Here is a 14798-nt window from a genome sequence, read left to right as displayed (position 1 = left end):
CTTCTACAGGATATCCCAGCATGTGGGCTGGAACATGCAATTGGGGGAGTTACAAATATATTTAATATACTATATACTTAATATACTATACTATATAGTGTATATACCACATAAATATACTTAATACTGCAAAATCCTTGTTTTGATATTAGGACAACACATCACTCCACACTTCAATTCTGCCAGCAACCAGCAGAGAACCCTTACAAAAGAGGAGGGACAAATGTAACAATTACCAATTTCTCTTAGATGTCAGAACTACTCATTAGCAATCCCAACCAAATTGGTGGAAGTTCATCAGCACCACATTCAGGGGTAACTTGCCATGTCAGTGTCCTTCTGTTTGTTATGAGAGTTCTAAAAGATGAGGAATTCTTATTTCCCATGTATAAAACAACAATAGGGACTGGTAGAGAACGATAGATTTATCTTTTCAAACTACTCCTGGGAACATATAAGCATCTATAGCTGGTTAGACCACAGAAACACTGGATGAACAAGACAATTTGTGCCAACTTTTTACCTTGTCACACTCCCTTTGTCATGGAAGAAACACTTAACACTGGCAAAAGAGAATGCTGAAACTTGAGAAAGATGACAATTCTATAAATCCATAGTTGTGATATTTCAGCTGTTGCCCTAGAGCTACATCATTGAATAAATAAGGGAGTATGGCTGGGTAAAAGGTGCAGTTTTCCCCAAGGGATCAAGCAGAATATCCAATTTTTCACCGTGCACAGGGAGGAGTGCTGTAGTTTGGATCGATTTCAGCTGTCCAGCCTCTAACTGGAACTGATTGGGTGATTAGGTGCAATCAGTGTTTTACTGGGAGGTCTAAACACAGCCTGTTTAGAGAGGGTAACTGAAGGTAACTGAAGAGATCATCCTGGCAATTCCTTTTAATTGTTTCAGCGGATCCAATGCTTCAGGTCTAATTACCCTCACAATTTTATTTTAAAAATTATTTTCAATTGATACTGTGTATTACATTTTCTCATTCTGCCCCTTTCCTCTTGAAGGTTAATTCTGTTGGAGAACAACCCCACTGAAATTTCAGATTGTTCTTTTTTTAAGGAAACTTTCCAAGCTTCTTGATTTCAGAGTAAAAGTCTAAAATGTTTCCAAGTAGATTTTTCAGAAGCCAACCCAACACCAGAATTTCTTCTCAATTATTTTAAATTTATATCAGTTGTATCATTTTGAGCTAAGTGGTGATACAATGATTACTTGGTTTGGCAGCACTTCCTAGTTCACCTTTTCTTTTGCATATTCCTGTTTTAGGAATTTTTATGGCATTTTAAAATGCCATTTTTATATGGGACTTTTTTAGAGGCACAAGGAAAGCACTTGCCCAACAAGACTCCCAACTGGATTTGTACTTGTAGCAGCAGCACAATATAATCATAATTTAATTTATAGCTACAGAAATGAAAACTTTGTCACTGAACTGGCAGAAGGTGGGGAGAAAAAAACAAGAATGAAAAGGATTTTCTTAAGTGGAGAAGAATTTTTGAATATTTACTTTTAATCTAAAAGTGACTTGCTCTTTTCTTCTTTCCCCCCTATAAATTTTTCCAACCTCCTGCCCTGCTTTATGTATTTATCCTTCCTTTTTCCTAGAAAAGTAAAACAAATCATCTTCCTTAAAATAAAGGATAAATATAGAGTAAATTAATTAACTCAGTTCTGAGACATAAGGGTTTATGAGACTGGAGGATGTGTTAGTTTATTCTTGGATTTAAAACCAACAATTTTTGAGGGTCATATCCTGTGCCTTTTTATTTAGCCCAAACTTCCTTTGACATAACTTGGAAGTCCTTGACATGCAAAAAATGCAGAGTGACCTCCAGACACACTGTGGAGCTTGGCACTGCCCTGGAACTTCCCAGGTTTATTGCTGCTACCAGGATCACTCCCAGGGTTTAACACCTCTGAATGTTTTCTGTTCTATCTGCCAGACAGCCACAGGCAAAATGAACACTGTCACACCTCGTACAGCACCGAGAGGAGACACTTGAGTTATTTCATCAGTCTTTCCAAAAAACATTTGAGTGCAGCCTAAAACAGCTCCCTGAAAAGCATCTGGAGCTGGTAGTAGGATATTAATAGCAAACCCCCATGAAAGCAAGAGCATGAGAAAGCACCAAATCCTTCTCTAAATTAAAGTAACAGCACAGCTCTGATACCTTGCAGGGATGTCCAAGTACAAACCCAGCCCTGTGTAACCAACTTCAGCTCAGGAACTTGGCCAGGATAAAAAAAATTGAGGAGTTTCTCTATTTTGCAAACCCCTTTCACAGACTGACAATGATTCTCTAAGGAATGAATGAGTGGGTCACTTAGGTTTGTGGTATTATTTAACTCTTTCTTCCTCTTTCTGTTTTATTATTTCACACTACCTCAATGAGCTAGGTCTCATCCCTTCACAAACATGAAGCAGACTTCCTCAAAGTGCTTTCCTTCTTCTTTCTGTACTTCCTCAACAGATGTTCTTTGTTATCTCTATTTCAGAAAAATAAAAAATAATACCCACCCCACAAGGTGTAAAATCCAGATTTAAGTTACCACCTTTCTTTCTATTCCTGTTAAGAAGCACAGACAGAGCATGGAAAGAGGAGTTGCACAAATGTATCAGTTTTCAGAGGACAATAAATTAAATGGAATAGTTTTCAATACGTTAATGCAAAACTAGCTTTTTATTAGGTAAATCCCATACTTTGTAATGTATCAAATATATATCTTGTAATTGGTTTCTTAAAGCTATTTAATATAGAATTACATTAACAGAAATGGAAGAAGAGCTTTTCTAAAGAATGATAATCTGAATATTTAGAGATCATTGCTTTCTGCATTAAATTTTCAACCAGCTAGAATGAATTTAAGAAGTATTTTCCAGATTTATCGTATTCTACTCTATATATTCGCTGTTGACAAACCTTTTTACTTACATCTCCCAAGACACAGGAAGAGTTTGTAAAATTTAGGGGAGGAGAGAAATATTTTTAGGATATTTAGTAATTTTGTAGGATAAACTATTTTTTCTCTGATCCCCAGAGCCAGATTTAGAACTTTGTGGCTTGGCTCATGTTTTTGGAGATGACTTTATTGTATTTCATGGACAGCATTGGCACTCAGGAAAACAAAGTGAATGTGAATTGTGGGGTGCTAAACCAAAAGTATCTAAACACCAAAAAAGCCTCTCTAAAATTAGTATACAACGTCAATAGTGAGATTTGAAGCATTCTGTGTGATCATTTGGGTCATTCCTAATCAGCCAAACTGAGAGAAGTTGACAGCAATGAGGAATTTGAAAGCATTTCAAATTGGTTCTCAGTGCACTGCGGAAGGGGAGCAGTCACTTAATGCAGGCTCAGCTCCTCTCCAGCCTGGACACACATCCCAGGACCTGCAGCTGCTTTTCCCACTCTTCCCAGAGGGAGCTGCACCAGTTTTACACAGTGGTGACTCTCCCTCTCTGTTTATATAGAAGACAATCATTTCCATTGATTTACACGGTTTGTACCACTAAGGTAAAAGGTTAAAAGCTCACACTTCTGCTTTATCAATGCTCATTTCTACTGGGGGCATTTTCCCTAACAATTCACTTCAGGTTATGATCAATTAATTTGCTTATAGATATTTCAAAATTTGAACTTTTTGGAATGCCAAGAAGAGGAGAGGTTAAGTTCATGTCACACCAGGTAGATCCCTCACTCTCTGAAGAGCAAACTCCAGTGAGAAAGCAGAGCTAAGAACAACCCAACACCCCCATGCTCTGCAAGCACAAAGTGCATCTGTCCCAAACAGGGGTGTTCCTCTAATCCCCAGAAATACTGAGCTTCTGACTTCTTGTTACCAAATATTGAGGTTTTACCCAGCTTTGCAGAAGAAAGGGGTAATAAGAGAGCTGAGAGCATAAACTCATTTTAGACAGGGACCTTTATAAATAAATACATGAATTCAATCATATTTCTTCAAACACAGCAATGAGGTGACAAACAGAATGACACCACTTCTAGGAAAAGCTTGGAAAAGCCTTAGTTTAAAATATATGCCATGCTGTGTACAAGTGTGTACCTTTAGTTTATCACTTTCTGAATTCCTGCTTTTTATCCAGGTTGGAATTTTAGATAATTTATCACTGTTGGGCCCAGAGGTTCCAATAGGAACTGAATGTTTCCCTGGCTTTTCAGGTGATCTATTACAGACTAACAAACCAAACATCTTATTTCTAATATTTATTTTGTTGAGAAAAAGCAAATAACAAAAATCTGTTGAATTCTCAGCTAGAGCATGGGAGGTTTCAGCCTTGCAGAACTTGGAGTTAGGACTGAAAGGAATGGAATCATTGTGGCAGGTAATTAATCTAACGTGCAGAGCACTGTGTTTGTAACTCTAAGGAGGAACAACTCACCACGTTCATTTCATTTCTCTGAACCTCAGTAAGAAGGTTATAGCCTGAGGTGAAAGGAACAGCCCTCGAGAAAGTGCCAAGAAGTTAAAATGCCAAGGGCCTATTTTTACATGCTGCTTCTATTATTAGTTACACCGTGTGGAAGTACAGAGCCTATGAAAAAATCATATTCTCAAACAAGAGAAAGTACTCAAATTCTTTACTGTAAATGAAGAGCAGAAGAAACTAAAGTTGAAAATTAGTTAGGTACAATTAAACAGGCTTTACTGGATCATCAAAGGCCAGCAAAAATAGCTTCAAAATCCTACCCTCTGAGAAAATTAAGGGGCTGCCCACAATTTTACCCAATTAATCAAATATTCCTTCCCTTGTAATTGCAGTTTCCCACTTCAGGTTTGTGTGCATCCAAACCCATTTTCCCATGATCAAAGTTTAGGAGCCCACTTTGTAATCCTGCTCTGCCACAAAAACCCACCCAGAGTGCACAGAGAGTTCAGAGCTGGGAGCAGCACCACAGCTTCAAATGCTGCTGCAGTTACTCAATCATTACTTGCCCTCAGCTGTTTTCCATCCAATACAAACACAAACTGAGGTAATCCTGCAATCTGGTTAACTTGTTTAACTTCTGTATTAATTATGGAAGTACCCAAGGGCAGCTATTTCCCACGCACTCCTAATTTATGGCTCTGATGATTACTTCTTTATAAAATGTCTTATTAAAGGCGGGTAATGTTGTTTCTTCTTAATGAAGTACAAAGGCACGGCAGAAAATATTTCTGTAAAACAAGTCCACAGTCTGCAATCATTTTATCTAATCACTAGTGTGTTATAACAACAAAAATCTGGAATATTTGGTTAGTAATTGAGATTTCAGCCAACCCAAGCAGAAGGCCCTAAAGTACAACTTGTAGTAATGGCCACTTAGCAGTGTCATGTGTTCCTAACATGTCTCACACACATATTGTCCAGGATACGTTTATTTTTATAATCATTTGCATTACATAATTGTGATTGCATTGCATAAGACAGTCATGCAGCATGCTTCAAAGAACAGCTAATGTTTTAAACTGCTAACTCCATTTCATCTCCTTTCTCACATGTCTTTCCTAGACAGCGAGGAGAAAACAAACCAAAAAAGAGCAGGCACCAAAAAATACAAAGGAAGAAAATGGTGTGGAACAGCCAGAGAATATTTCAGGGTATCAAATATAGTAATAAATAGTATTCTCATTATCTCTGTACTGCATGCCCTGATGCTTTTGCTTTTAATGTGATCATGTAAGCAATTTAGCCAGACAACAAAAATGAATGAGAGCAAACATCACTGAGACAGCAGCCAAGGCACTGAAACTTCTGCTCACAGAATGCAAAGCAAAGTAAAGTTAAGCCTTCTATGAAAAGAACCACAACTGGGTTTTCCAAAGAACAGGTGGAGAAATACTCTGCCACCGTTAAAGGTACTTACAAGGAGAGATTTTAAGGTTAAAAATGTTCTGTGCAGTGCTTTGTGCAAAAAAGAATTACCAAACAAACCCTCCAGAGGAATGAAGCTCATCACATCCAAAAGGTAGAGTCAAAAGTAGTTCCACACAATGGCCAATAAGATTTTAGTTTCAAGAGTGGTTGTATAAGGTCCAAAAAAAGAATGTGTTAGCACAGATCTAATTCTTCAGTACTCAAAAGCAAACAGCCTCACTTAGGAGGAGCAGAATCCGTGCAAATTGCTCTTGGGTCAAAAAAAATCTTGGTGTGAAAAGCTCCTAACAACATTAATTCCCTTTAATGTGTTGTACTACCAGTAACATTCATTGAAATAAAAGCACTGGAATGAATATATTTCCATAATCTGTTCACTAAGAATGATTTTTTTAATGCTATATAAAGCAACTTGCAAGCATAGTCACCCTCGTGCTTGAAAAACTCAGCATCCTTTTAATCATAAAGTAGGAAGTCTTGAAATGTCACCTTATATGTTAACCATTACAAAATGTAAATCTGCAATTTAGATACCTCATTTGAGCTGATATTCCTTTTTTTTTTTTTTAATGAGTATCCAAATATTTGATTTCCTTCAGTGTTTTTAAAAGCGTGGGAGAGTGAGTTGAATATGCCTTAGAAACAACAAGAAGAATCCCTCAATGTGTAGAGAATTAGTTGTGTTTGGAAAATGTTTATATCTAAACACCACCTATTTGTAGATTATAGTGATTTCTAGGCTAAAAGGGGATGAAATGTGTGTGCCATGACATCACCAGCATCCAGAACATGGGCTCTTTTCAAGAGTGACAAGGTACCAGCAATACTGAAACTCTTGACTTTCTGCACACCCTCCTGTGGGATGATTTAGGATTAATTCACAGAGAAACACTAAGATTTCTAGCACCAAAATCCCTTGGGTGTGATGTCAGCATCCTCAGCCCTACCCAGGCAGCTCAACAATCACCCCTGGAAGGGATTCCTAATGTTGGAGGGGCTCCTGTGAGAGTTAACACAGCCACAGCCTCAGGGTGGGAAATCCCAGCCTGGTTTGGGTTGGAAGGGACTTTAAAGCTCATCCAGTGCCACCCCTGCCATGGCAGGGACACCTTCCACTGTCCCAGGCTGCTCCAAACTCTGTCCAACCTGGCCTTGGGCACTGCCAGGGATCCAGGGGCAGCCACAGCTGCTCTGAGCACCCTGTGCCAGGGCCTGCCCACCCTCACAGGGAACAATTTCTTCCTGATATCTAATCCAAGCCTAGATTAGACTAAATATTCCTAACATGGAGTCTAAATTGAATGTTCTCTATCCAATCTCATTAACCATAGAAAATGCCCCAGCCAGGTGCAGCCAATATCTCCTTCTGTCATTCATTGTGGGCACAGGCCAACATTATCATTTCTATTGTAAAACCTCACAAAAGATGATGAAAAAAGCACCATGTTAAAAAGGATGCCATGACTTTTTTGTTGGTCCTTGTGATTAATATTAGACGTGGCAAGTAGTTAATTATATTTCTTAAAAGGGCTTTGAGATTGCAATCAATAGAATTGATTATAAAAGACAAATTATGAAGGAGTAAAACATCACAGCCTATTTAATATGATGCTAAGAAGGCCCATCCAGCATCATACATGAATTTCAACTTAAAGTGACAACAGTGCCAGCTTTCATGTGATAGGGGTTTAGAGAGCAAGTTAAAAACATGTATATATGCCAGTTCAAGGGAGAGAATTCCATCTTTCCGCTCAACAGAGATGGAGATTGCAGAAAGAACAGTTTTCAAGAGCTTACTTTATTAAAAAAAAGGATTTCTGCTCATGGAAAATTATCATTTTTAGCTTTTTAGAAGGTCTTTTTTAGCTTAATATTGCGAGTTGAGGGGCAAAATTTCCATTCTCATTTACTATCCACATTTTACATAACTCCAGTGTTAAAAGGGTGAGCCTACATTGCCTTTCTTGATTTTTATAGTAAGACTGTGGGGAAACCCATAAGCAAAAAATATTTTCTCTCTTTAAGAGAAAGGATCAATTAAAATAACTCACTTCAAATACTGCATTTTATTGGAATCTAAGTATTCTGTGAATGTTGCACAGTATTCTGTGAAGAAATGTAAAAAGGCAGTGCTTAGAAGTTTTTCTATTCAAGTTCCAAGTCAAAGCAAGTCTTTTGCAATCCTTAAAATAATCATGTTGTCATCAGGGACTTAGTTAAGCACTTAAGATGACATAACAATAAATTTTAGTTTTATTTTACTTACCATCTTCTGCAAACTCAGCACTGGAGAAGCAGGGCTACTTTCTAAGCTTGTTCAAATGAAATTTGAATTCCTAAATTAATATTTGAAAGCAAAAAAATATTGTACCTCCAAAACCACTGAAAATAAACTTGAACCTAGAAATTATACCAACTATATCTATTCCCATCAAAGCTTGGGGCAAAAAAGAAAAAGAGAAAAAGGAAAGCCAGAAGAATATACAGTTGAATTTTCCAAAGTATTTCATTTGCACAGGAAAAAAAAGAGTGTAGCAGCAAGACAAATTTGTTCTTCCTGGTGACACAACTTGTAAGAGTCTGGCTGTGTCCTCTCTTGGCAAGCACAAATTTGCTGATTTGTTTTTCAGAGGTCTTGTCAAGAACCAGCTCTTGAAATGCATCAGGTTTAATAAAAGTATCAGTAGGAAGAGGAAGAGACCAGAGCATGATATATAACTTTGTTACATCAAGTTAGTGACTTCTTCCTTTAGGATGAGTCAGAAATCAGGTCTGATTCAGCAGGAGCAAGTGATGAGGTCTCATATTTAATGTTTTAAGGCCTTAGTATGTTTGTTTCTACATAAAAACTCTGTAAATTTTCTTTTTTTCTCTTGAATAATATGGTCTAGCTATAGTCTGAAAGATCATTTTGTGGTTATCAGCCAATGTTCCAAGGCAATCCCCTTTTGACTATTTTCTCCATCTAATGCACCTCCTATTGGTGGGTTTCATTCTGTGGAGGGTCACTAAGAAAACACACAGTGCCCATTTTGTGGCATTTAGACAGATATAAAGATTACATTAATCTAATTTTCCAAACATATGTTGATTCTAGAAAAAAAAAAAAATTTAAAAAAAAAAGCCAAACAGGAACAGGAAACCTCAAAGGGGAATATGAGTCCTTTGGAAAATAGCAGGAAAATCTCATAAATAAGAACTCTTTGATACTGATCTACACAGTGGCAGAAAACCATTATATTTTGTCATGATTAGCAATATGTTCTCATTTCTGAAATGGTCTTACTTTCCTCAAAAAGATCTAAAGCTCTGTGCTTAAAATAGCTGAAAAACAGCTGTTGGATTTTTCACAGCAATGGGTTTTATCTTCATGCTACATAGAATGCAAACCAGTCATTTGACTAATATATAGTTGCAGAAAACATGCCTTCAGAATAGAGTCTCTCCTGCTAATGACAAACCAAGGGAATATTCCCTTTTACATGAGTTTTCATGTGCTTTTTTATTTAGTTTTTTTTTTTTATTTGAACACTCCCATAACTGTTGGCACATGAGTAGCTTTACTCATATACATCAAGTTTCCCACCTCTGGAACCATCTGACCAGTTGAGCCCTTGGCTGTAAAGGGTGAAAACATTCTGCTTTTGCCTGTTTTATAGTCTTGTCACATTTTAAGCTTTTCTGGTGACTAGAGAGGGAATTAAAAATACAGTACCTTACCTGAAGAATACTTTTGCATATTTGCACTTACCTCAGTTTCCACCATCACTCAAGAAAAAGCTATTCCAGTTTAGCTCTGTCTTAGGAGTTGTTAGATTTGGCTTACAATATTTTAAAATGTTTTATTTAAACCTTTAGGAAACTATTTTCTCACAGCATAATCCCCTGCTCCCTTGATTTTGGGGTGGACCTTGGTTTTTGCCTAGAGGAGGAAGCCTGCATTGATTTCACCACAAACAAAGCCAGGGGATGCTTCATTCAGTGGCCATCCAAAGATCTGTACTGAAGGCTGAAAAAACCAAAGAGCCACAACCTGGCAAGAGCTGCCTCTATAAGAAGATTCCTCTCAAAAGGTCCTTTTTTTTTTTTTTTTTTTTTTTTTTTTTGCTTATTAATTTCAGCCATGAACATGAGCTTCAGAAACTGGGGAATCTGGGGTATGGGGACAGTCAGAGAGAGAAGAGGTTGGGGAGGAATTCCAGTTCAAAATAATTTCATAGCTATACTTCAAATAATACTTTCAAATAATCTGCTCCACGTCTAAAACTTTATTCCCACTGTCACGACTTTGGATTTCACAAGCCTGTTTAAAAATAACCCAACAAAACACGTCCTAAATAGGTAGAAGGGACTTGCCTGTCTGCTCTCTACCACATCCTATGAATGTGCTGCTGTATTCCAGAGACTTTCCAAAGGTGGCAGGGCGAGCATGTGTGAATAGGAGAGCTTTGTCCTCTGCAGCTATCATTGTGTTGTCCCTATCGTCCACAAACGCAGAGGGCAGATGAGAACTGGATAGAAACAGACCATGCAGTTGTAAAACCCGGTTCTTTTCTCTCTTTATTTATTTATTTCTGCGACTGAGTAACACCTCTCATTACAATTACCGGCTCAATGGCAGAAAATCTCCCCGGTGTGCTGTGCAGATTTTCACAGCTTCATTTGTCTCCTCCTGTGGCATCAGTTTAAAAAGGTTCCTAAAGAATCGCCACTAACAACCGTTTCTATTTCGAGCCTTCAAAGCCGGAGCTGAGCACAATACAAGGCACTGGTAACTGATCTTTAGGTTTCAGTCCACAGACTTTCCACACTGGGAATAGATCCCATCTGTTTCCTCTTTATGCACCAGCCTTTGGAAAGCACAGATCTGGAAACTGCCTCCGTACAGAACCGAGTATAGCCGGCTTTCCCCAGCTGACGGCAGAAAAATCCCCATGATTATGGATAGCTTTCTCCCAAGGTTTTCTACTCCTCTTTTCTCCCCGGTCTGTGAATACATGGTGTGATTTTCTCCATGTGCGGTGGTTTTTTGGAAGGGTGAAGGGGCTGGACCACCTCTCTTTCCTTGCCCCTTCTTCTTTCCCCTTCTTGGCAGAGGTTTCCCCATTTACCAACCCTCACAGGGGAACATTTCAATTTCAAGCCCCAGCACAATCAACCACAGGCAAACCCCCCTCCTTGCTTTGGCACCAGAGCGTGAGACATTTCCCCCACCGCTCTCCCTCCCCAGCAAGCTGCTCTCCAGATGGATGCTCGTGGCTCTCCCTTGTCTCTTCCCTTCGCCTGTCCCGGCCAGAGGCAAGCACAGGGCACAGAGCAGAGGATTCCTTGGGGCAGGGGCAGCCGCTGTGACCCCGGGATGCTCAGCACCACCGAGGTCCTGAACTCTTTTGCCTCAGGGATCCCCCCCTGTCCTCGCTTCCCTCCCTCAGACCCACACTGGGGGTCCCCTCAACGCCACACTGGGGAGTCCCTCGGCCCCACATCGGAGGGTCCCTTCAGCCCCACATCGGAGGGTCCCTTCAGCCCCACATTGAGGAGTCCCTTCAGCCCCACATTGAGGAGTCCCTTCAGCCCCACATTGAGGAGTCCCTCAGTTCCACACCGGGGAGTCCCTCAGTTCCACACCGGGGAGTCCCTCAGCCCCACACTGGGGAGTCCCCCAGCCTCAGGCAGGAGGGTCCCCTCAGCCCCACACGCGGGGGTCCCTCAGCCCCGCGCCCTGCCCCGTTCCCCTCAGCCCGGCACTCACTACTTGTAGAGCTGTTGTAGGCAGAGGTCCAGGCACTCGCCCTCCACCTCCTCCTCCGTGATGTACTCCGAGAGCGGCCGGGGCAGCGAGGGCAGCGGCGGGGGCGGCGGCGGCGGGGCGGGCGGCTGAGGGTCGCCGGCATCGCCCTCGCCGCCTTCTCCCTCCTCCGCCTCGGCGGCCGCTCCCGCTTCTCCCTCAGCCCCGGGCTCCTCGTCAGCGTCGCCCGCAGCTTCGGCAGCAGGAGGGGGGGCCGCCGGATCCGGCTCGGGCTCCGGCTCCGGCTCGGGCTCCGGCTCGGGCTCCGGCTCTGCCCCGAAGGGCCCGCGGAACTCGCCCAGGAACAGCTCGAGGAAGCGGCGGTAGGTCTTCTCCTCCGCGCTGCCGCCGCCGCCGCTGCCCGCGCCGCCCGCGGCCATCGCTTCGCATTCCCGGCCGCCCGCCGGCGGATCAGCACTGCGCCCGCAGAGAGCTCCCTGCCCGCCGCCGCCTCCTCCTCCTCCTCCTCCCTCCCGCCCGCCGCCTGCGCGCGCGCTCCCGAGCCGGGCCCGCGGGGCCGCGCACGCCGCGGGGGGTGAGGGGAGGGGGCGCGCCTGGGCGTCGGGAGCGCGCGCGGCGCTGAGGGGCGCCCGGCGGGGTCCGGCGGCCGCCCGAGGGGGCGGCTCGGGCCGCGGCGCTGGAGGGGGAGCGGCAGCGGCGGCAGCCGCGCCGCTGTGATGAGTCATGCGAAGGCAGCCAGACGCGTAGGTTCCTCACAGGAACCCGGAGGAAACCTGAGCGCACATCGCTTGTTACCTAATCCCTGCCTCCTTCGGGGCTTCCCTGGTGCTTCCGCCGCCGCCGCCGGCGCCTCCGCGGCTGCCGGAGGGTGCGCGGGGCCGGGGCGGCAGCGGGCGGCGGCCCGGGCTCGCCCCGCCGTGAGGGGACGCCGCTGTCCCGCCGAGCCGCGGCCCCGGCCGGGGCCAGGAGCAGCCTCGGAGAGAGGGTTTGACATCGGAGAGTGTTTGCGTGAGGGGAACTGGCCATGAAAAAGGAAGAGGGTAGGTTTAGTTCAGGTGTTCGGGAGGAATTCGCTGTGAGGGTGGTGAGGCCCCGGCAGAGGTTGCCTGGAGAAGCTGTGGGTGCCCCATCCCTGGAAGTGTCCAAGGGCAGACTGGATGGTGCTCTGAACATTCAGGTTCAGTGGAAAGTGTCCCTGCCCATGACAAGGGTTGGAATAGATGACCTTTAAGCTCCCTTCCAACCCAAACCATTCCATGATCCTGTGATAAATTACATATTACACAATATCTACTCATTTCATGTTCTGGCAAAGGAGAATTTGCGAGAAGCTGAAGATGCTTCACCAACTAAAACTTAAACGATAACCTCTCAGTGGGAGACAAACTGTAGTGAATATTCTCTTGCTGTCTAATAAATGTCTTTCATTTGTGAAAAGCATTTTGGCTTGTTTTATTCATTGCTGCTGGAAAGCTATTTTCAGAGCTATCAGGTCCATAAATACAATTAATGAACAGGTATAATTGCCACACATTTAAAATAGCTTGTACACATGGGAGGGAACAATATCCTTAATGTGAGATATACCTTGAAAAATGGCCAAATCATGATCCTCATATGCAAAAAGATCCTCAAATTTTTATGTATTGTAACAAGGACAGTATCTTGCTGAAACCTGTTGTTCTCTGCATTGTAGCAATTACCTCTGCGTGTCAGGGTGCTCCTGTAAATCTGTCTTCTGTTTGGTGGATTATTTCAGAGCCAAACTAATTTTAGGATATTTCCGGCAACTGCATTGACTGATCATATTGTGATCTTGTGAATATGTAAAAGCCCTGAGAGTTAAAAATGTGATTGTCACAGTTAGCCTTAGTCTTTCACAGCTGACAGTGACAGAAAATCACACCGCTTGTCCTGTAGGGTTATGTCTAAGCAATGTTTTTCTTTATGCCATTTCTTGCTTTTCAATGTAACGCTCGTTTATTTAGCGAATGCCAGGTGGGTTTGCAGGGTAAGAAACATTGAAGGGTAAGAAACATTGCAGTTCTTTTTGAGCAAAGAGCTCCCAGTTGCAGCTGGTGATGTCATTGCTGGATTTTGTTTTTTATTTTTTATATGTTTGTGTGTTCTGCATCATCAGTGAGTCACAAGCCCCGGGAGGATGTATGTCAATGCAAGTATCACAAAGCAGTTTTAACTTCATGATCAGTTGTTTTTCACTCAGAATCCAGAGGCAGCTGGAGTTTCTAAAAAACTATCATGCAGATAATCTTAAGGTAATATGATCTGAATTATAAAAATTCCTATTATTACAATGTCTTAGGGAAGTCACAGCTAATTCAACAAGATGCAAGATCAGCTTCGTGTTTTATGAAAAACAGCAATTAAAACTATCTAAGAAGAGATTCAAAAGCATTTAGGCAACCATTTCCTGTATTTTTATATATATATATATTTTTTTTTAGTTGTTTCAAGCAGCACAGAAGAGTATCTGGGAGTAATACCTAGTCTGTTTCATGTTGAAATGTTAAAGTTACCAGATGTCCTTGATTCATCTTGGCAGTCCCCATGTGCTTTTCATCATTTGTCTCGTGGCAGAAGACACTAATTAAAATGAAATAGAGTAGAACTCCACACTCAGGACACTTTGTCAACTTTTGGCACTACGGTCAGGCCAGGATTGTTTTGCTCTGATATTAAATAGAGAGCTGATGGCTCCAAGCCGTGCTGGCATTTGTTTGTGAGAGGGAAAGGTGGAAAACCATTCCCATTAAGCTGCAGCACGGAGCATACGGCGGCAGTGGGTGGTGTGGCTGAGCCAGGCGGGAGGCTCTGCTGGCCCTGCTCTCTGTGGGGCCACTGGGGTGGCCAGCTCCCCCAGAAGGAGCCACCCTGCCCAGAAAAGGAAGCTCTGAGCACCCACTGATCCCTCAGAGCGTGTGCTCGGTGCCGTTACGAAATGTTTGGCGTGCTCAGGAACTCTGGGAGCTAAATTTAGAGTGCCTGGCTGCGCTCTGGATACCACTGGGTGGATGGTTCCTATGGGATGAGGGGAGGTGGATGGAATAAACTCGCAATTCCCAACATTCTGAGTCTGAGACCATCGGGAATCACACGGAGAATAAGGCTTGCACTTGATGTGAGAAGGAAACGCAGGTC

The 14798-nt window shown here is 42.6% G+C and overlaps 1 protein-coding gene across 3 annotated transcripts in view; it reads right to left on the bottom strand.

The window, feature by feature from the left end:
• PPM1E (protein phosphatase, Mg2+/Mn2+ dependent 1E) overlaps positions 1-12109 on the bottom strand; it is a 61204-nt gene extending 49095 nt beyond the window's left edge. For all 3 annotated transcript variants that reach the window (XR_008434301.1, XR_008434300.1, XM_053961034.1), the window contains exon 1: positions 11643-12109. Coding sequence is in view for 1 of the 3 variants with exons in the window: in XM_053961034.1 (XP_053817009.1) it covers positions 11643-12058 (416 nt within the window). In the remaining 2 variants the exon portion in view is untranslated. The remainder of the gene's footprint in view (positions 1-11642) is intronic.
• Between the last annotated feature and the right edge of the window lie 2689 nt (positions 12110-14798).

This window comes from Vidua chalybeata, chromosome 20 (genome assembly GCF_026979565.1).
Source record: "Vidua chalybeata isolate OUT-0048 chromosome 20, bVidCha1 merged haplotype, whole genome shotgun sequence".
In the NCBI taxonomy this organism is placed as follows: Eukaryota; Metazoa; Chordata; class Aves; order Passeriformes; family Viduidae; genus Vidua; species Vidua chalybeata.
The sequence above is the reverse complement of the archived record's forward strand: the minus strand, read 5'-3'. Positions and strand labels throughout refer to the sequence as shown.